The sequence below is a fragment of the Onychomys torridus genome, chromosome 6, assembly GCF_903995425.1.
Source record: "Onychomys torridus chromosome 6, mOncTor1.1, whole genome shotgun sequence".
Classification (NCBI taxonomy): domain Eukaryota; kingdom Metazoa; phylum Chordata; class Mammalia; order Rodentia; family Cricetidae; genus Onychomys; species Onychomys torridus.
Window position 1 is genome coordinate 42,027,808 of NC_050448.1, and position 21,737 is coordinate 42,049,544.

The 21,737-nt window shown below is 37.9% G+C and overlaps 1 protein-coding gene across 2 annotated transcripts in view; it reads left to right on the forward strand.

Moving 5' to 3' along the window:
* Mme (membrane metalloendopeptidase) overlaps positions 1 to 21,737 on the forward strand; it is a 78,389-nt gene that overhangs the window by 36,023 nt on the left and 20,629 nt on the right. For both annotated transcript variants that reach the window (XM_036191284.1, XM_036191283.1), the window contains exons 9-16: positions 7,155 to 7,289; positions 9,065 to 9,166; positions 10,565 to 10,701; positions 10,811 to 10,904; positions 12,177 to 12,305; positions 13,082 to 13,180; positions 14,171 to 14,251; positions 15,364 to 15,467. In XM_036191284.1, coding sequence (XP_036047177.1) covers positions 7,155 to 7,289; positions 9,065 to 9,166; positions 10,565 to 10,701; positions 10,811 to 10,904; positions 12,177 to 12,305; positions 13,082 to 13,180; positions 14,171 to 14,251; positions 15,364 to 15,467 — 881 coding nt within the window. The remainder of the gene's footprint in view (positions 1 to 7,154; positions 7,290 to 9,064; positions 9,167 to 10,564; positions 10,702 to 10,810; positions 10,905 to 12,176; positions 12,306 to 13,081; positions 13,181 to 14,170; positions 14,252 to 15,363; positions 15,468 to 21,737) is intronic.

Consider the following 21,737-nt stretch of genomic DNA (forward strand, 5'->3'; position numbering starts at 1 on the left):
TGAATTTTATTTTCCATGTTAGTTCATAATGTCAGACAGGTGACAAATTGGCCATTTGGGGTTTGCATCTGATACAGAAGCATTTTTATGTAAGCTTTAAGACTTGTTTTATTTTAAATTTTGAATTGTTGTCCATCCATTGCAGAATTGGGCCCTTCACTTGGTAACACACATTTCTTCCTATGTCTATAGAATTAGAAACCCTAAGTTTGCATTTTCAAAAGGCAGTGCAGCCAGAGCCGTTCCAGTCACTCCATGGAGACAGAGCATCAATTTCTGCTTCTATGTAGCCATCATCTAGACGATTCACTGATTTACACTGACTTTCTTGTCTCTTTAGGCATGTAAGTAGGTACTGAATTGCGTTTTTGTCTGAGCTGCAATAACAAAAATACGCAAAATTACAGTACCTGCAGCAAAAGACAATATTTCTATTTCCATTTCTGATCTCAAAGCATGCAGTCCAGGTGAGGTAGGGCACATGGGACTCCTTGAGGCCTCAGCTGCCTTTGATTTTACTCTTCTAATCTCAGCCTCCTCTGGAACTTACACTAGTCTGCCTGGTCAGAACTGGCTCATTGTACCACATTCAGGTTTAAGGCCAAAGGGAAACAGAAAAGAAGGAAAATGGTGGACCATTTCCTCTAATGTTTTAACTAATAGATTTCTTTGGTTTTTGAGAAAGCGTTTGCTCTTTGGCCAGGGCTGATCAGGCTGTCATGTGGCTCCCACAAAATATAAAGGTTAGAAAATGTCAGCTGAATTTACTCCTGTTTTGGATGCTATTGTAAATTGGATTTTTTGTTTTCATTTCTAAGTCAAGTAATTTAAATTTTGTTTGCATAACTGCTATTGATCTTTGTGTATAGGTTTCTTTGAACTCTTTCAGCTCTAACACTATTTTTGATGACATGTTTAGTGTTTTCTACATATGAGATCATGCCATTGACAAATGGTCCATTTCACTGTTTCCTTTCCTGTATATATATCATTTATTTCTTGTGCTTACCTTAATTGTTCTGGCTGGGACTTTTAGTACAATCTTGAACAGACATCCTTGTCTTGTTTCTGGTCTTGAAGGGAAAGTGTTTGACTTTTCACCAGGAGGTCTTACATTGGCTGTGTACTTGTCATTGTGGCCTTGATTATGCTGAAGTATGTTCTTCTTATGCATTTTAAAGTTTTCTTAAAAAATATGTTCAATTTTTCTATCATTTGAAATGACCATGTGGTCATGTACTTCATTTTGTTAATGATAGTGTGTAACATCTATTGGTTATTATTGAGTGATACTTGTATACTTTTTCCTGATAAATTTATCTTAAACATTTATCATAAACTTATAAGCATTTTACTGAGGATTTTACTTGGGTCATCATCGTGAACATTTGCCCACTGTTCTCTTTTATCACAGTGATTTTGCTGGCTTAAGGATCGGAGTTGGACTCACAAAATCAGTTTTTAACTTGTCTACCCTTTTCAGTTTTATGAAAGAGTTTGAAGAATGTTGATATTGGTTCTCCTTTAAATGTTCAAATGTTTGGTGATGTATCAGTGAGGCCATCAAAAGTAATATACCTCAACTTCTTTTTTTCTTGAGCATTCTAAAATTTGAGATAGAATAATATTATGCATGGGAAAATTTGGCTTTGATCAGATTGTTTTTAGTCATTTTCTCTCCAAAACTGGAAGGGAGTTTCAGACTCCAGAAGACATGGTAAGAGAGAAGGAGACTGATTAATGTAGGCTCGTTTGGTTCTCTGGGAAGAGAATGCACTAAGATACTAGGCTGAAATACATCCAACAAGAGTAGATATGTAAAATTAATAGAAAAGAATTCTTCATCAATGCACACATCTTCTTGAATGGTAGTTTGATGACTTGTTTTATTTAGGTTCTATGAACCCAATATAACTTTGCATTCTAAAGACTATATGTATCATTAGTTCCCAGATGACTTATAATTTCTATAAATCTAAAACATTATTTTCTTCTGAAGTCGCAGTAGACTATACATACCATTTAGAAGCACCATGAGGTCAGTTCAACCAAAAATTTGTAATTGCTGTCTTCATTAGTTTTTTGACAATGAGGGTACATATTGAATCTCAAGAAATTACCTATAGATGAACTTCTCAGAAAGGAATACATGTGCACCATGTCTGCTTTCAATGACAACTATTCTCAAATTAGTTTAGCAAGGAGTCTATCATGCTAGGTCTCTCCTTTTGCAAGAGAATCCATGGCTATTCTGATATTCTGAGGAGATAGCTAATAATATACTGTTCTCTGAAAGACAAGTAATGAGATGCATAACAAAAGTGTAAATATAGATTCTGAGAAAACAATGTGAAGGGTATACATTGGCCATAAAAGATAATAATTCCCAATCTTGGAATTTCAGCCAACCATCTCACATGAGAAAGTCTTCTTATATAAAGAGAAGAGTAATCTTAATTTTCTTCAGAAATGGCCATCCTCAAGCAAGGCCCCTAGGCTTTATACTAGGAATGAATTAGGATTAGTCTCAAGGCTTTTTTTTTCTCTATCTTTTCACTTCATTAAGGCTAATTACCTCCTTTTTTGTAAAGAAATCTGTAAGCTGGAAACCTAAAATATTTGTCTATGGTTATATTCTTATGTTTTGTACAAATGTATGTCTGACAAGGCAGAAGAGGCTAGGACAGTAGTTCCCATACCTGTTCTGTATGTGCCAATGACAGCACCCTGGGCAGGCAGGTCTCACATTCCACTCTTTAAGAAAAGCCATCATGATTATTTTATGTTTTGTTTCATCTATCAACAAAATACTCAGGTGAACCATGTATTTAGAGATAAAAATAAAATGAGAAACCCTTTGTTGAGAAGTTGAGTCTCAGAATTCATAAGCTGGAGATGAGAAGCTAGGGTTTGTAATGATTCAAGGCATGGTTAGAGAGGGGAAGGCAAAAGCTATAAATTAATTTAGAACTCTTCAAAAACTGGTGGACTCATAAAACATGGAGGCATTTTAGGGATAAGTATAAAGGGTTTTAAACATGGCGGTAGTAGATCAAAGCCAGAAAAAGATGGTCCAAGGCCTGTGTGTCTAAATCAGAAAAAAGACAGACCCCACCCCACCCTGCCAAATTCTCTAATTCCAGGAAAAAGCACAAGCTGAGATTTGTAGTCTTAGAGATGAGCATGCTCAAACAAACTGAGACTAAATGTAGAGATTTTACTTGCCTGCTCATCCCAAGTACAAGCTAGTAAAAACTACTGTGGTCTGGAGATGTTCTGACCAAGTGGAAGTGAGTGAAACCTTCTTAATTTACTTATATCTCAGCTTCAGTATTTTTGTTTAATAAATAGTCATTGAAGATATGCCATTGTGACAACTCTTCTAGGCAGTGGGAATTTGGAGGAAACATGTTTGCTGTCATTGAACTCAAGTAAAGCAGGACTAAAGGAGACAAAGGCAAAAAAAGGAAGTAAGGGAAGGACATAATCTAAATTGAGGAAGTATTAGGATGGAAATAAAATGGTAATGTACTATCAAATTAGTGAGCAGATGAGCAATTTAGAGTCCAGTCAATTTGGCTTTTAAAACAATCTCTCTGGGCCGGGCAGTGGTGGCGCATGCCTTTAATCCCAGCACTCGGGAGGCAGAGCCAGGCAGATCTCTGTGAGTTTGAGGCCAGCCTGGTCTACAGAGCAAGATCCAGGACAGGTACCAAAACTACACAGAGAAACACTGTCTCAAAAAACCAAAAAAAAAAAAAAAAAATCTCTGGCTGCAGTGTAGCAGTGTGTAAATGTACTAGATTGTAGAAGGGTCATTTATGTGACAGAGGGTGGTAAACTTGATGAGGGCACGTGGATCTAAGATAAATTGCAAGATGGCCCACTCATTATAGACAAAATATGTACTTTAAGCTTGTCTGCTAAAGTCTATGGCCTACACAGTTTCTCTATATACTAGCTTTGACTATCATATGGTCCAAGGAAAATTATTGGCCTCATTCTCTTCTTTCTGGATATCCAGGAAGAGACTAATCCCAGGTTTACCCAGTCCTAGTATATCCATTTAACAAGACATAAAGGACCATTTTATTTTTCCACTTAAAGAGAATTTTTAGAGATTGAAAGCAGTTTGTGAAAACTCTGGTTTCCCACATAAATAGTAAACCTTTGAAAAGCTTGTCTAAAGCTCCAGGTTCTTTCTGGTAACCTACCAACTGCAACAGCAGTTTTTTGTTTTGTTTTGTTTTGTTTTTTGCCAGAGCTGAGGACCGAACCCAGGGCCTTTTGGTTGCTAGGCAAGCGCTCTACCACTGAGCTAAATCCCCAACTCTGCAACGGCAGTTTTGTGCTGTTTAATAGGAAGTTTCTGAGCCCTTTAGATGGAAAGCATCTTTCATGCTTGGTGTCCTTTGTACACGTTGTGGAGTCTACCAATAAACTTCCTGAGTAATACTTGAATTTTACCGAGCATTGATGGCTACCTATCACATAGTTCTGTTACTTCCTAATCTTCTACATTTTGTAGCTTTTCTTCAGAGGAAGGAAAAGTCAAAAACCTGACAATAGCTGAGTGTCACAAACAAAATATGTGGATATGAAACTTCTGATCTTTCTAGGTCACCACCAGGGTGTCCAGACATCAGCCAATCTGACTGGAGCGTTGTCTTCTCTTCCCTGGATCTTGATGTCCTTTATTAACAGTGATATTGCTGTGTTTCTCTTTAACAATTCTAATAAATCTCAGCTTTTTTCCTGGGCTGGGGGAGCTAGTTTATAAACACCATTGTTATTATAAAATGGAAACCGTTCTAATCAAAGCAATAATCTATGACGTTAGGATTAGTAAATATTAGTTTTGCTAATGTGTAGTTTTAAACCCCATGGAATTGCTACTATAGGGATTTTATGCTGCCTTTTAAAAGCAATTGTTCCTTTAAAACTACTTTTCTCGGTGTTAAGATTTATAATCTTTTTAACAAAGGTCTACTAGTTGTTTTCAGGTTCTTCTCCACTGAAATGATCCTTGATTTACTGTCTATTCAAAGACACAACTGTTAAAAGATGAGAATTCATTCTTATCCCTGCCTGGAAAACTAAATCTCTAAATCCCAAGAAATAAGAACTAATTTTCACTTTCAAAAATATCTCAGTTTCTCCAAAGCTGTACACTTGATATCACTTGGCATGCTACGTTTAAAAATAAGAAAAAGTTAGAGCCTTCAGTTAGAAGCCTTACAGCAGTGAGATTGAGTTCTGACAATTACTACAGAAATTTGGAAAGAAAAGATGCTAAAGTACGTGTTTTAGTGAGAAGTGGTTACCAGGCTGGACCTCACTCATCAAAATACTGCGTTCTATGCAAGTGTGCCCAGAGCCAGCAATATGAGCCTTCACCAGTTCTTCAGGCATCAAGGGTTGTCTTGTGAGGTCATCCAGCAAGCCATCCACAGCCATCAGGTATACTTGGAAAGAATAAGAACTGGGTTGCAGAGTCATCAAAGTACACAGAAGAATTCTCTCCTCATTAACAAAAATGTTTCTCATATAACAGAGAAATATCAAAACATTGATATTAGAAAATTCAAATTATCATCTCCTTCATAGCCAGTAATAATTCCCTGCTGAAAGCAGATGGATTTATATGCTTTGAAATATAGTTAATTCAAAACACTACATTCTTCTACTTTGGCCTAAGTGGTCTCATGAGGTTTGAACCCAGACATACTTGTTTATTTCAAATTGAAACAAGAAGTCTGATTAGTTTTAATAGGAAAAGAGTGAAGTTGGGAATAACTCATATGAAATTATCTTTCATTCCTCTTACCTTAGTGACTGGGTTTTTAAATACAAATTCATAGCCAAATAATAATAATAGTTTCGCCTATTGAAATACATGGATGGAAGCACTACCGAGCTACTCATAACATTACAGTGTATCCCTCAACAGAGAAAGCTCCTCTCTCCAGGGAACTGTCAATTTAGTATTTAATGAGGGTCACATGTAGCAGTCCATTACATTTTTGAGATTCATTGTAGTTACACATTTTGTATAAGGCCCTTGCTTAATAACACATTTTCACTTTCCTATTTGTTTTATGTTTCATGGTGAGCGCTTGTAAATACACATGTACCTCTGTGTTCAGACTGAATATAAGGGTATCCTTTGTGCTTGTAAATCATTAGTAAGGATGTAGGACTGTCCTAAAACTGAAAGTGCTACACCCTTTTAGCATACATCATAAAGAACCCTCATTTGTATTTACCTGGATACCGAGTCTAAGAAGCATCCAAGGCTCTGCTTATCCCCAAGTTGGGAGGCAGATTTCCCCTGATGACAGTCACCAATTTTACTAGAGTAAAGCTCCTGGCAGAAACTTCAATTTGGGTAAATTTTAAATGATCTCACTTCATTTTAATTGCCAATGAGTGATAATATCTAATAAGAAGTGGGGTGTTGAAACTTAGCAAAAGTGGGATTGAATTCTCAGAATCTTAATGTCACGGAACTCAAATTCACAGCTTCTGCTTACAAATTAAAATGTATTGGAAGATAAAACATAAAGAAATTGAGTTTGTGGAAGAAATTGATCTGTGTTATCTTATAGTGAAATGTCACAGTACCAGGAGAATTATGGGGAAAAATGAAAACCTTTGGCTGTTTGTTGGAGGAACTTCTAAGAGCAGTCTCAAAAAAATTAGCTCAGCCCAAGATTTGAAGATGTCCTGATCATACTATATGAATTTGCAACTAACTGTCTCTTCACGAATACTTGAAAAAATACTTTCACACATATTGTCACACACATATTGTCAACCTGAGGACAATGGTTTAGTAAAGGAAAAGAAGTGATTGTGTAATTACTTAACAAGTGCTTTACAACTCTATTTTTAGAAAGGCAAAGTAAATATATTGCAAATAACATAACCTCCATAGACAAATGACCACAAATTAAACCATTCAAAATGATATTTTATTGCCATGCCTCAATTCTAATTAAAGGAATCTGTATAAGTCATTTCTTTTAGCATTTAGAAAATATTTCCATTTCATTGTGCTTTTTCTGCTACCAAAAATTAATATTTTAAAAACCTTTATGTACCATGATGAATATCAGAAGGTTCTCCAACAACTTATTACTTATTTCTTGCAGGCTTGCACAGCATATGTGGATTTTATGATTTCTGTGGCCAGACTGATTCGTCAGGAAGAAAGATTACCAATTGATGAAAACCAGCTTTCTTTGGAAATGAATAGAGTTATGGATTTGGAAAAAGAAATTGCCAATGTAAAACACATTGTTTTTCTGGGACACTGAATAATGTGAACCACTTTTCTCATTCTTTCTTCTCTATGCTATTTTAAAGATAAAACTGTAGCTCTTTAAGTCAGTGATTAAAAATGCATAGGCCAATAATGGATCATTGACTTCAGGAGAACCTTTGAAACTATATGACTTCCTGAAATCCAAAAGACACACTAAATTTGACAAATAGCAAACAAGCTGTGCTTCACCACCTACCTATATAATAAGGAGTTGCATCAAAATCTTATACTCAGATTATGAGATGCCCTCAGGACCCAGGAAGATTCATGTAAAACCATGGTAGTTTTTCTAGACAATTTTACTTTATGTTATTTTGAAATACAAAGTGTCTTCAGAGATCATTTCTGTCCTTCTGCTAAGAACTTGGTTAGAGGGCAACGTGGTGCCACTGATTTCATCCTCTGAGATGGCTGAGTTCAGGGAAGACCGACCTTAGCAACAGAGCCAAGGGGTTCTCTGCATTTCCTCTGCTTCCATGCAAGCTCTTAGAGACTGGGCTGGCACTCTGTTCTCTGAGTCTTCAGAGGGGCCATGCAGGCACGAGCAAGTGAGCTCTGGCTCTAGGCAATATGCTGATTACTGATTGAACCTGGCCTCCCTTAACAGTGCCACCAAAACCCTGTTCTCTTATGTCCCCATCTGCTCACCATTGCCATCTGACCTCATCAGGATCTTGAAAACCAAAGATAATGGAGAGTGATTTTAGACTTGCTAGGGCTACATGAAACCAAGCCCTCCCCCTCCTGCCCCCAACCAGAGCCAGACTGCATGGTGGAGGACAGTTTGATGGCTTACTTGAGGTTCTCAGAGGGAAACTGCTTTGCTAGAGAGCAGTTTCTTGTCCTGGGAATTTTTTACTCCCATGTTCTTGGGCCGTGTTCCCTTGGCCAGACTTGGCTCCATAGTCGTTACTCTATTGCCTCCGATATCCTTGCCACTGTGGTAGTCTTCCCCCTGCCTTGGGCTCTGAAGATGGCATAGGATCACAGGCATCTCTGTGTCACTCATGTGTGTCTAACAGTGTCCATATTGCCTCATGTGAAGGAGATATTTAGTACTGACTGTCTTCATCAAAGAGTAGATGAGTTACCCAAAGGGGACATTGTCACACAGTTCTCATGTGACATCTTTGTTTTTGTGTCTTCCCACTGTGTGTCCCAAGCACTAACCTGGGAGTTGCTGTCATAACTTTATCTTTAGACTCAGTGAACAAAATTAACTTGGATGTGATTAAATGTGGATCACTAATTAGTCAGAAGGCAGGGTGGTCGGGAAAGTGGGAAGAGTAGCTGTTCTTGACCAACTTGCCACCTGCCTGCCATGAACTAAGAGTTTTCTGTGCCAACTGCCGTAAATTGTTGTAAAAACTTTTGCATTTCCCTTCCTCGTGGCTTAAGTTAAACTAGAATACTGAATTATAAAGTGAGGGTAGAAGCCAGTATTTGAAAGATAAATTGGAGATGACTATATCAAAAGAAAAAGTTATAATATGAAACAGTGGCAGACCTAATAGACCATTAGCCACAAATTTTAATTCGGTGGCTTGAGCAGCTACCAAAATGTAAAAAGATTCTTGAAGAACTTTAAGCTAGATGTTCTGGGTAAATACTGTTAATTATTACTGAATGTATATAAAATGACAAATTTTGAACCAAAATTAAATTAGACCTACCCTATACTTTATTTTTCCAAACTATATATTTTTCTAAAACAACCATCACATGTTAAATCCATAGGCAACAACTAAACCTGAAGACCGAAATGACCCCATGCTGCTTTATAACAAAATGACAGTAGCTGAGCTCCAAAACAACTTTTCTCTAGAGGTCGATGGGAAGGTAAGTAGGAAGGTTGCAAGTTTTATGTGCCCCTTTCCAGGACCAGAGTATTTTATTTACTGAAGTAAATTAACTTCAATGAATTTCAGTGACCCTCACCATGTGACTTCATACAAAGTCCCAGGACAGGGAGACTTTGAAATTGCTATTTCTATATTTAAGTAGAATAAGGTTCAAAGGCAAAATCCCTTTTAAGGGACGTGTGCAAGATTTTAGACACTGCAGCAGAAAAAGGGTTTGGAGAAGGTATGAGTCCTTTTGAGAGCCCACTATATTGTCATTCAATGTGGGATGTCAAGCAAGAAGACACGAACTTTCTCTTTAGCTCTTAAAATAGCATGATCTACACGTAAGAGCTTCCCATGTGCTCATCCAGGCCATCTATGAAGGCGTTGAGGACACAAATTATGAACAGAATCTGGTAGTAAGGAAATCTGTCTCCGTATCTACTAATAAACAGGACTTGCTTGTTTCTGTTGAGCTGGTCTCTGACACTCTTCTCTGGCTTTCTTGGTTTTTCTTGGTAGTAATTGGGCCACGTGGCTGGGACATGAAGCCACATTTAGGTAAAAATTCTCACAGTCAGCAATCTCTTTATACTAATTCTGTCATACTGATTCTGGCTACTTCCTTAGGGAGCTAGTCATTTCGTATATTCATTTCTTGATATAATGGATTAAATAAATGTGTCTTGAAAGACTGGTCCAAAACGCCAAAGGAAACCAAGTATTTTAGCATAGCACTTCCTACACAGTAAGGGACTCGGATCATGAGGATCTTAGACACTCAGTTCCCATGTAAGGAATAATAGAAAAGATTCTGTCTTTTAGACAAGTTTAAAACCTGCATACCTATCTATAGAACTAAGATAAATAGCTCAATGCATGATCTTTTGTCTGGCTCCATAGCATCTTTGCAGTAATAATGTTCTGTTTGAAGCTGAGAACCTGCTCAGGCGTACTGCTGTGTTTAAATGAATTGTTTATTAATATCTACTGTTAAAAGACAGTTGTATGTGCTTGCAGTCTAAAAACGAAGGAAGATTTATTTTTAAAACCGTATTTTTTCTTCTTTAAAAAAAATATCTCTTAGAGAAAAGATGACAACAAGCCTATTTCCTAATTGTGTGCTCGGTATGCATAACGGATTTGTTTTTGCTCTTAAATGGTTGGTTTAATTCTGCTATCTAAAGATAATCATATTGGAGAACTAATATTTATTCAAAAGCTGATTGAAACAATTGACCAAAAAAAAAAAATCAAACACCAACTGGATATTCTATTAAATGTTTTATGATGCAGCTGACACCCTTTAGTGTGTGACTTTCTAACCATAATTCTTGGAACCAAGAAGAGAAAGCCATAATTACTGAATGTTTTATGCCTGCTTTTTCCCCAGCCATTCAGCTGGTCAAATTTCACAAATGAAATCATGTCAACTGTGAATATTAATATTCAAAATGAGGAAGAAGTGGTTGTTTATGCTCCAGAATATTTAACCAAACTTAAGCCTATTCTTACCAAATATTCTCCCAGGTAGGTATGTCAGAGTGCTCACAAACTCAAAGTTTACATTTCATATCAGTCTTTAGAAGCTTTGCAGCCTCATCTTTTCTGTTGCCGGGTGGTGGGTTTTTTTATACAGAGATCTTCAAAATTTAATGTCCTGGAGGTTCATAATGGATCTTGTAAGCAGCCTCAGCCGAAACTACAAGGAGTCCAGAAATGCTTTCCGCAAGGTGAAGACAAAATCTCTCTTTTCTTAAGACTTAAAGCATAAAGAGATACATGGTTATAAATGCTTGCCATGTATAGTGCTAGAATGTGCTGGTCATTCCCAAGAATCAAAATGCCCAGATTTGCTTGTTTTATACATGTGTAAGAAGAAGTCACTGTTCTGGGCTTTTCCATCCTATGCTGGTCTGCTATGGTATCATGAGCTCGCAGCCCTGCAGGGAGTCACCTGTAGCTGTACAAAAGAATACTGCATTGATTTGTTTTTGCCAATGTGGTAAAATCCATCTCAGAGGTACCCTTTTCAATTGATTTGATTTTCAGGAGCTCATAGCACCAGACAGATTTCTTTGTGATGACATTCTGTAGGGAGTAACACCAACTTGAAGCTAGAGCTGCAAAGCTTTTTCTTAGGCTGCAGATACATTATCTACACAATCATTCAATCCTAGTATTAAGAGAGTGGACAGAAGAAAGCGAGAAAGGAAAACTAACATACCGGTTGTTGTTCTGGCAAAGGAGTAACTGCTTGAAAGTTCCAGTTTCTCCACTAAAAATGAATTGATAAACTTTAACACAGGGCTGAGATGTGACTCAATTGCAAGAATGCTTGAATATCACTTTCTAAAAAGCCAGTAAATCAAACAGCAAGCATGATAGCTCACGCCTGTAATCCCAGCATGTGAGAGGTGGAGCGGATCAGAAGGCCAGCATGGTGAATTTGAGGCTAGTCTGGGCTACATGAGACTTTGTCTTAAATAAATAAATAAGTAAAGACTGCAAAAAAAAAAAAAATGTCATTTTAGTACATTGCCAACCCCCTTATTGATACTAAAATTTATATACACAGTTTTCCTATAGTACCTGAACTTCAGTTAAAACATTAGAAGGAGAAATGTGTTTTCTTGTGTTTAAGATTTCCTTTCTGTTCCGTTATTGAACATTTCTTCACGTTTATGTTTGTATAGTGGGCACGAGGTTGTATTTTTTTCTCCCAAAGCTTTCCTGAAGGTTATTAACTTGTAATAGCTAAAAGTTCTGCTGGGACATGCCTCTGAAGAGATACCTTGTTTGCACAAGACCATTTTTTTTTTAAGTAAACAATCCAGTCAGATTACTTTTTATCGTAGCTGAGGGACCACGACTCTGTAAAAAGAATCAGTGAGGACTGCAGGAACTTAAGCCAGGCATACAGACTAGCCTTGCAGACTGCACGCTCTTACTGTTCACCATCCCTGGCTCCCAGTCAGATGCCATTTTCCTTTTCTCTTTTATAGGCCCTTTACGGGACTACATCAGAGACAGCAACGTGGAGACGGTGCGCTAACTATGTCAATGGGAATATGGAGAATGCTGTGGGGAGGCTTTATGTGGAAGCAGCATTTGCTGGAGAGAGCAAGCATGTGGTAATGCTTCATCACAGCGTGTCAGCATCTGAGTAGCATCCTGACAGTTCATTCGTTTGATTAGCAGTTTCAGTTGTTCACATCTTTTCTCAATGTTTATTAATTAGGCATGATACTGTGTATATTGTAGTATACCATTGTTCTCAACAGATTTTGCCTCATAACCCTCAATATCTGGTCATGTCTCTGCCTTAATATTGTCTAATTGGAAGTGCTTATCTGCTTCCTGGAAGCAGTGACTTTAGTGTTCACAGCCATGCCTTATAAAGACTTTATACATAAGACTTTAGTCTTATAAAGTCTCCTATTGACTGACTGACCATTTCCTTAAATAGTACAGTTTATTTGAAGTATGAGAAGCATATCCTATCTTTTAATTGCTACTGAAATTCAGACAATGGGACTTAGTGGTGTAGTAAAACATTTTTTTGAAATGCTACTTCTTGCTTGCTTTCAGCACTAGTGAGAGCGACAGCTAAGATGTTATTCCTCTAAAAGGATAGCAAGAACCAGGGCATTCTGAAGGTGATTTTAGCTTCGTGTCTATGGGAAGACCCATTAACTGGAGAAATTTAACAATAGCGGTATTGCTTTAGCATAATAACCCCATATGCTCATTTGCATCCACTTGTTTGGGGGTCACAATTCATCTGTAAATTTACATGTGTTAGCACACTATTGCCACCTTAAAGGCATCATGTAGCAATGAAGAATGAACTCATGGGCTATATTTCTATATTAGACTATTAATAAGCTAATATTCTTTTTGCTTTGAGGTTGAAGATTTGATTGCACAAATCCGGGAAGTTTTTATTCAGACCTTAGATGAGCTCACCTGGATGGATGCAGAAACAAAAAAGAAAGCTGAAGAGAAGGTAAGGACCAGCCAGGGCCATCGAAGAAACTCTGTTTATAGGAAAAGGTGAAGTTTAAAAATATTTAGGAAAAAATAATCCAAATTCCCATAAAAAAACTGTAAGTCTAGGGCTGGGGGAATAGCTCAGTTGGTAAATGTTTGCCTTGTAAACCTGAGGACCTGAGTTCAATTCCTAAAACCCATGTTAAAAAACAACAGTAGGTGTGGTGGGCATACATCTGGAGTTCCATTGCTGGGAATGGGGAGATGGGTGTATCCCTGAAGCTCACTAGCCAGCCAGCCTACTCAGTGAGTTCCAGAACAATCAGAGACTGTCTCAGAGTGGGGTGGGGGAGCAGTAAACAGAAATAAGTAATGGGATACTTACCATAAACACACTTAAATGATAACGGAAAGCTAGTAATAAACAGTGGACAAATACGAGGTTGATAACAAAGAAACCCACTTCCCACTCCTGCTGGTAATGTCCTTCATTCCCCTTGAGAAGAGCTGCCCTGACTTTGGGGAAGAAGGGGAACATAAAGACTGAAGGCACCAATATTCAGGAGTGCATTAGCACAAAGCCTGTGGAGCCCTTATCTGTTTTCTCAGCCGAACCAATGAAGTGGAAAGATAATTATATCCTGCAAGATTGGGAGCACTAAATGTTACTCCTTCAATAAAATTGAAAAGTCTGGAGAGAAAAAAAATTCATAAAAATACATTACATGTAGAGCAATGGCTTTTGTCAGTTTCTATGGGAAAGCTGCAGTCTGGAAAGACAGACAGGGCATTAGGCACTAAATTTCAAGTCTGTTTTTACTTTTTTTTTTTTACTAAAGCAAAGAGCCACTGCAAAGAACACTGGTTGAATGTTGTTAGGTGTTCCTTTTGTCAATGGCACGCCAGGCTTATTTAATTGCTGGTTGTGGACATCTGATGTTTGCATTTGGAGGTTGTGGTTGTGGAGATGACTGTATCTCCACTTTCAATGTTGTAATTTTCGCAGGCCTTAGCAATTAAAGAAAGGATTGGCTACCCTGATGACATCATTTCCAATGATAACAAACTGAATAATGAGTACCTTGAGGTAAGTCTCAGCAGTGATATATGGGGCTGGTGGCAATGTCACTGTAGCTCAGGAATGCCAGACACCGTGTAAAACAGCCTAAAACCGTAGACCCTACTATTGATATCCAAAACGCTAATACCCAAATTATATTTAATTTAACCTTTCTTGTCATTGTGCAGGACTGTGTTTGGTTTCTATATATTTCAATAGTGGTGAGAAAAGCCTTGCATCCTTTAGACTGGTGTTTCTCAACCCGTGGGTTGTGACCCCTTTGGCAAACCTCTGTCTCCAAAAATATTTGCATTACAATTTATAACAGTAGCAAAATTACAGTTTTGAAGTAGCAATGAAAGAACTTTATGGTTAATGGTGGGGGGAGTCACCACAACATGAGAAACTGTATTAAAGGGTCACAGCATTATAAAGGTTGAGAGCCATTGCTTTAGAGCATCAGAAGTAGACATCTACGTAATGAGTAATGAGCTGCTCACAGGCCCTTACAATTGCTTACATGGGCTACAAAAGTCAAAAGGCCTTCTACTTTCTAATCATTATGCCTGTGTGTTTTACACAGTATGCGTCCTCTATTAAAAACCAAATATAACTGAGAACCATTTTTTAAACTCTCCTTGGTTAAAAGCGGTGACTCTGACACTCAGCACCTGTGATCAGACTTGGCTGAAATGCTCATTATTGTCCTGTGACCACCACTATGACATGACACCCTGGTCACAACAGGGGACATGCTCCAGGTCTGAGATGACAGTGATGGCTGATCCACCAAGTCCTAGTGGGATGTGGAGGTTTACACACCAAAATGCTCAGTCCTCGTTTTCCATTTACAGAAGAGATTAGTTATCTTGGGTTTTGTTTGTTTATTTTTGCTACAAGAGCTAGACTCAAAGCTAAGTACCTGGGCCCCAAATTCCAGTTCTGTTAATCTTTTAAACCTTATCAAATGACCAGAAACATCTCCACCTCACATTCTTCAATTTTCAAATGCTGACCTCAGCTGTTAGGTTATAAGATTATCAAAAGATCAGAGGAGTATAATATATATACTTATTTTCTAGCAATACTGTGATGATGCTGGCATTAATATTTCTTCCCAAACCTTTTACCTAATGCAGTTGAACTACAAGGAAGATGAATACTTTGAGAACATAATTCAAAATTTGAAATTCAGCCAAAGCAAGCAGCTGAAGAAGCTCCGAGAAAAGGTGGACAAAGATGAGTGCGTATATCTAATTTCTAAGTGTCCGTTCTGGAACAGAAACGACTATTACTTTTGAGCTTTGTTTTTCCACTCAATGTGTAATACCCAGAGATAGACCAGCATATGTATGGAGTGCTCAAACCCACAGAGTTACTTTTAGACCTGTAGACCTGGAGCCATTCTGAGCACCTAACACCAAGCTTCGTTACAATTAAAATTACCAAGCACATGCATTTACTTCTTGAAGTCTATCATCCTTATTACATCTGAGTGTTTGAATCTGGCCCAGATCCATCTGCTGAGCTCCACACTTAATATCTAGCTGATTAGCAAGCATTTCTACATGAATATATCATTAACCACACAAGCACAACATTTTCCACTTAGGCAATAATTAATCGTGTTCCTTATATCTGTCTATTTTTTAAAAGCTTCCATCTTATTCCCTCCCAGATCAAAACCAGGGCCTTGTCTTGACCACTCTGGACTTACCTATTCCTCTATAGTGCTCTATTTGGAGGGGGTGGGGAAGACTGCATTCACCTGCTGCCAATTAAATATTACATGGGAATGTATAAACAGCTCATTTACCCATCTCCACTTTGCTTTCTTACCACATTTTTGTCTGTTGTTTTCATTTATTTTTAAACTTTTATTACCAATTATCTCATGTTTTCACCTCATCCTCACACTACTATCCCCCAGGGTCTCGATGATACAGCTTGAGTCGTGTTCTTTCTGGACAAATCCTTTCTTATGATTCCTGTTGCTTAGCTCAAGAAATGTGAAGCCTTGAAAAGGTCCTAAGTTCCCATAGCTCTCCAGAATTCCTTAATAGTCACCTAAGCTCTGACCTCAGTCCCAAACTCCAGGGGGGTGCCGTGCTTCCAAACCACCCCTCTGCCCTCCCCTCATTTCTTCTGAACTTGCAGCATCCTGTTTTGTTTGGTTTGTCTTTGGAGACAGGGATTCTCTATGGAGTCCTGGAGTTGTGTGGACCAGGCTGGCCTCAAACTTACAGACATCTTCCTGCCTCTGCCTCCCAAGTGCTGGGGTTAAAGGTGTGCACCACCACCACCACCACACCCATCTTGTAGCAGCCTTTCTTCTCTTGTTTATCTGACAGGAACCTCTGCATGGTTTGTCTTAAGTGTGGTCTCTTTATTCATTGTCCCTCGGCAACTTTCTCTTCACCCATACAGAACTGTCAAAGCCCCAGTACAGTTTGATGTGGCTTAAGAAACCAATTTGTAGACAAAGGAAACCACTCATGTGCTTATGTCAAAAACATCAATTAATAGAATGTGGGCCCTTCATACATGGTAATAGAGTGTGCAAATGGAGTAGCCAATTCATAACAATGTTGATAAAGTTAATTCAGCAGATAAAATAAAAATGCCTCCATCTCCACATTTTACCCCCGTAGCTGGTAAAGACAGACATCACTGTGGCTATTTTCTGTTAAACAATTTTGAAAACTTAATCTCAAGGAGTGTATATGTGATATGTCCAAGTTAATCATTTGGCTAAAGGGCCTCCCTTTGCCCTTTTGAACTGCTCACACCTGCAAAGAACAGGAATTTTAATAATTTTAAAACTTCATATGGTTTCTGAATGTCTATGCATAATTTTTTTCTTTGCTCTGAATGTGATGTCTCCTGAGGGTTTGGTGCAATTGCAAAGGAATTTCAAACATGTCCAGTTCAGAGGAAAATATCACTGAACTGGGAGTATGAGTGTTGGCAAGATGTGTACTTAGTAACACATCTAAAATCATTTACTTCTACTAACATAATTATTCACTGAGAGATAATAGCCCAAAAATAAACCTCAAGGCCTGTGTGTTCATGCACAACAAAACTGTAAGGCTTCCTTATGAGGTGAAGGGTTGGGGTTTTTGTTTTGGACTGATCAGTAAATCATTCTCTAAGAATAACAGCTAGAAGTTAGGTTAATGAGTGGATCAGAGTAGTGACTAAAAACAAAACAATAATCACTGACTCACAGGATGTCTTCCTTACTCCATGCCTGCTGGGTTTTCTGATTGGGCAAATCAGATGATGGCAGACTGAAATCAGTAGAAACCTAGAGACCATAGTATAGGATCCAAATGTCCCATATTTCCATTTAGCTGGAGAGGACAATTCAGAAGAGCTCTGGTCCCCTCACTCTGTGTGAGCTCTTGAGAGGACCGTGCTCAGATGGATCTAGTTGCCACAGCTCTCTATGGCTGCAGAAAGGCAGTGTCCTTCATCCTCCCAGGTCACAGGGCAAGCTGGGTCAGTCCTTGGTGAAGCACTGTGGAGCGGCCATTAATAGGCCTAAGTATTTGGTGAGTGCCTATCATCTTCCCAACAGTGTGCTAAGTGCTAGTGGTTCAAGCTAAAAATAAAACATGAACTGTCACTACCTGTGAAGCTACCTTCTAATCAGCTGAACAGACAGTGCATTTATGTAAAGTCAGGGAAGTACAAAGGGTTCCAAGGAATAGAAGAGGTTTGGGTGCTTTCCTAGAAGTTCTCAGGATTACCTAACATCAGGAAAGTGCATTCTCCCAATTAAGTATCGGGAGGGTCTAGGTCCTCTGACAAATTCAATCACCCACTACCCTAGTTACAGTCACTACTCAAATGCAAAGTTCAGAGGTCTTTGGTTCTCCTGCGTTTTTGTTTAGGCCTTAAAGTGCTGTGTCTGGGATAAGACAAATGTGTGAGCTGTGGAACTGGAGTGAGGTGGCAAGGGTGCTGGGGGGTTGTGGGAACTGGAGGATCGCTGTACTTACTTATTAACTCTGTAAACTTAGCCTCAGAGCTTTGGTTTTGTTGTGGTGGTGGTGGTGGGCTTTTTGTTGTTGTTGTACTGTTTTTGTTTTTGTTTTTTCTTTCTTTTTCTAAATTTGGTTCATAACATCTGCTTGTGCCATGAAAAGAACGGCATAAGGTAGAAGAGAAAAAGAAAAGCTCTTCTTTATATTGACAATAAAATTACATTAATCGCTGTACTGAAATTTGCATGCCATGTGGATCAGCAGTTTGGTGGTGGAGTTTGATAGGAAGGCAAGCAGGCCATCTTCCCCTTTCGGTGAAACATATTTTCGGATAAATATATCACTTAGTGTATACATGTATTAGGACTGAGTTTAGTAACTATGCAGTGACTCAGTTTCCATACCTATAGACTGGAGGTTCCATCAATACTGTCAGTGGGAAGAACTGGAGAAAAAAATAAGAAGTGTAAAAGACTGTAACGATCTGAGTTTTCAAGGGAATTCTCCTTTCACTCAGGAATACTTGAAGAAGGCACACACAAAAATCTATTTATTGTACTGCTGGTTTCAACTAGTTGCTTTCAGCACAGATGCTGAGAACTGAACACTTTCAAGAGAAGGGCATTAATGGTCTTGTTCTCTATTTTCAGCTTTAAATTCTGTGACTGAAAAGAGGCTTATTCTAAGTGTTTTTGCAGTCTGCTTGGTTCACTTTTTCTTTAAGGCTGTTGAATTTGGTTGTTCATGTCTGCTTTTCTGACCTGCCATCAAGTCCATGTCCCTTCACTTCTTCACAACCTGGTTTCCTCAGGGTACAAAGAGGTAGAAGGCAAACCTCTGGCTCCTCTCACAAGTGTATTTCCAGTATATGTCCTCTTTGAGGATGACAAGTTGATGATTCAAAAAAAATTAGCTTACCTGACAACATTTCAGAAAATTACATTATAATAATTATATAAAAGTAAAGTTCTCAGCTCCTTCCTCCATTTCCATTCTACCTTCCCACCACACAGCCCATGCTAACACACATGTAGCCCACTGGAGGCAGGAAGAGAACAGGAGAACACAGTGTCCTGCTTCTTTTCTTAGGTCTAATACTGCACATCAGAGGCTGCTAGGGTCTAGTCTGCACACTTGGAAGGTAACTCCAAGTAGCATACAATAGCCATTATTTTAGAGCAACGTCACTTCCGTTTGTTTCCAATTTCACTTTTCTTTTCTATGTGCCTTTCCTCTCCCAAGTGCTGCTGTCATGGTCAGCATTGTCTCAGTTTTACAAACAAAAGTGTCTCCATTTTTATAGATGAATTGAAATCAAAAGAACTTAGGATTTTCGTTACATCACTATGAAATTTTAAAAACATTTCATTGACCTCATTATCTTTTCCATTGGTATTTGGGGTATTTTATAACTGACCACAAGTATCAGACACTGAATCTGTCTCTATTATCACTCATTACCCTACTTAAGATGTAACATTTAGTATAATTATAGAACTTCAAGTTCTGATCATGACCTGGGACAAAATGCCCTGGGCTTTTGAATTTGTATGACTCTCCAGAATGGACTAAGGACACATCATAAAAGATTTTGAGGGGGGAGGGAAACAAAGCCCTACACACTAGTGCTCAGGAAACCCCACCACCATAATTCTAATTTTATGAGGATGTTCCATGATCATAAATAGCCACCTATGTTCTAGAAGATATAACTCAGAGTAGACATTTTAATATGTAAAACTCGCCCTGCTGGAGAGTTAAAAGCATTAATCAAAATGCAATCTCCAACTCCTTGAAGTAATGTTTCAGAAGGTAAAAAGGCACTATGGTGAAAGGGATAGCACTTACTTCCCAAAGCAGTAAACCTAAGCAGGCAGGCAGTATTCTCCGAAGTCCGTCTCTATGTCAGTGTCTTCTAGTCACATGCTGGAGTGTGTTGTCTGGAGCATTTGCTTAGGATATCTGCTTTTTCTACACTTAAACTGTTCAGATCCAAATAATTTATAATGATTATTTGTAATTACCCACAAAATGCACACCTATTGCCACCAACTCAGAATTTGCAACTAAGAAATTTGCTCTAGAGCCCCTGAGACAAGGAAAAATTCATAAATAACTTTGGTTAAAAAGTTTTAATTATTGTAAACCATTTACTTCTAAGTTTTATTACCACATTTGCTATGAAAGTGTTGAGAATACACCAGGAATATTTTTCAAGTTGTGCAACAGTGCTTTTTTTATAATTGTCTGAGCACGTCACCCTTGACCTTTTCACTGGCTCCAAAGAACTTCACTTGACCCTGCATCATGGTACCTGTGTGAACCTATGCAAATGTAATCTAAATACATTACTTTCCTCACCACCACATTTATTTATACAGACATCTTTTTTTGGTTAGTCACATAAATGAGACCCACTTGTTCTATGCAGTTCTAGTTTCTCTGTTTTAATCTAATATTTTGGGCTTACAAACACTTGCCTTTCACGTAAGTCATTTGCAAATTGTGTAGTAAGCAAGTGGCATTTAATTAAAACAAACAAGATGTATTCTTGTAATCCTCAACTTGCAGGAAATGCTAAAATATTCATGACTCAGCTCTGATGAAGCTAGGGAGGATTGGTATGTGAGCCCGATCCTGCTTAAAATGGTTTGCTGTTTTAAAATAACAGAAGTGACAGACAGAAAAACATGTGGAAGCTATTCTTCACCATTTCCAGGCTCATTATTTTCCTAAAGAGAAGTTCATAAAAATATAAATGAGATTGTTGTAAAGTCATGCATCCTTTTATGTAAAGTTTTAATCGTGTTATTGAAGAAAAATAACAGAAAATTTTCAGGTGGTTGTTACATATTGGTCTCTGTCAGTTATTTTAAGAAGCTAAAATAGTGCATATGCCTGACATGCACAATAGTTACTGACATTCTGACTAATATGTTGACTGTTTATGTGGCACAGCAGAGACTAGAGAGAGCTCTGATATAAATGGAATTATTGTACTATTGTGATTTGCTACTAGAAGGATACTGATTGCCCTCAAGTAAAAATAACTAGTGAAGCCTTAGGACAATGTTCCATGATTGTCTTAAGTGTATGTGGATATGCTAACATTAAGAGGTCATCTAAGGTCAAGCTGTGTCCATTTTCAATAGACATATATATTAGATTATAAAGATTGGAATAATATTTATGTTCCTTAGATGGGCTTAGTATATGATGATTGACAGGTATCTTCCATAGTGTCTAAGCAGGAAAACATAAGAACAATAGCTCCTCTCTTTCTGTCCTCAAATTATCATGAGACCTGTATTTTATTTTGTTTTCTTTTTAATTTACTTATGCACTCTTGTGTAATAATTATTTATGAATAGTTCTCATTTCCTAAACTAGTCTTCTGCATTTAGGGCCTGTGTTTTATAAACTCTAGGTTTTGTGCAGAATCTAAGTGATGGTATGGACTAACAGACAGACAAATCTACTTAAAGACTACCTGGATTTTACTTTACAATCAAATGAAAATA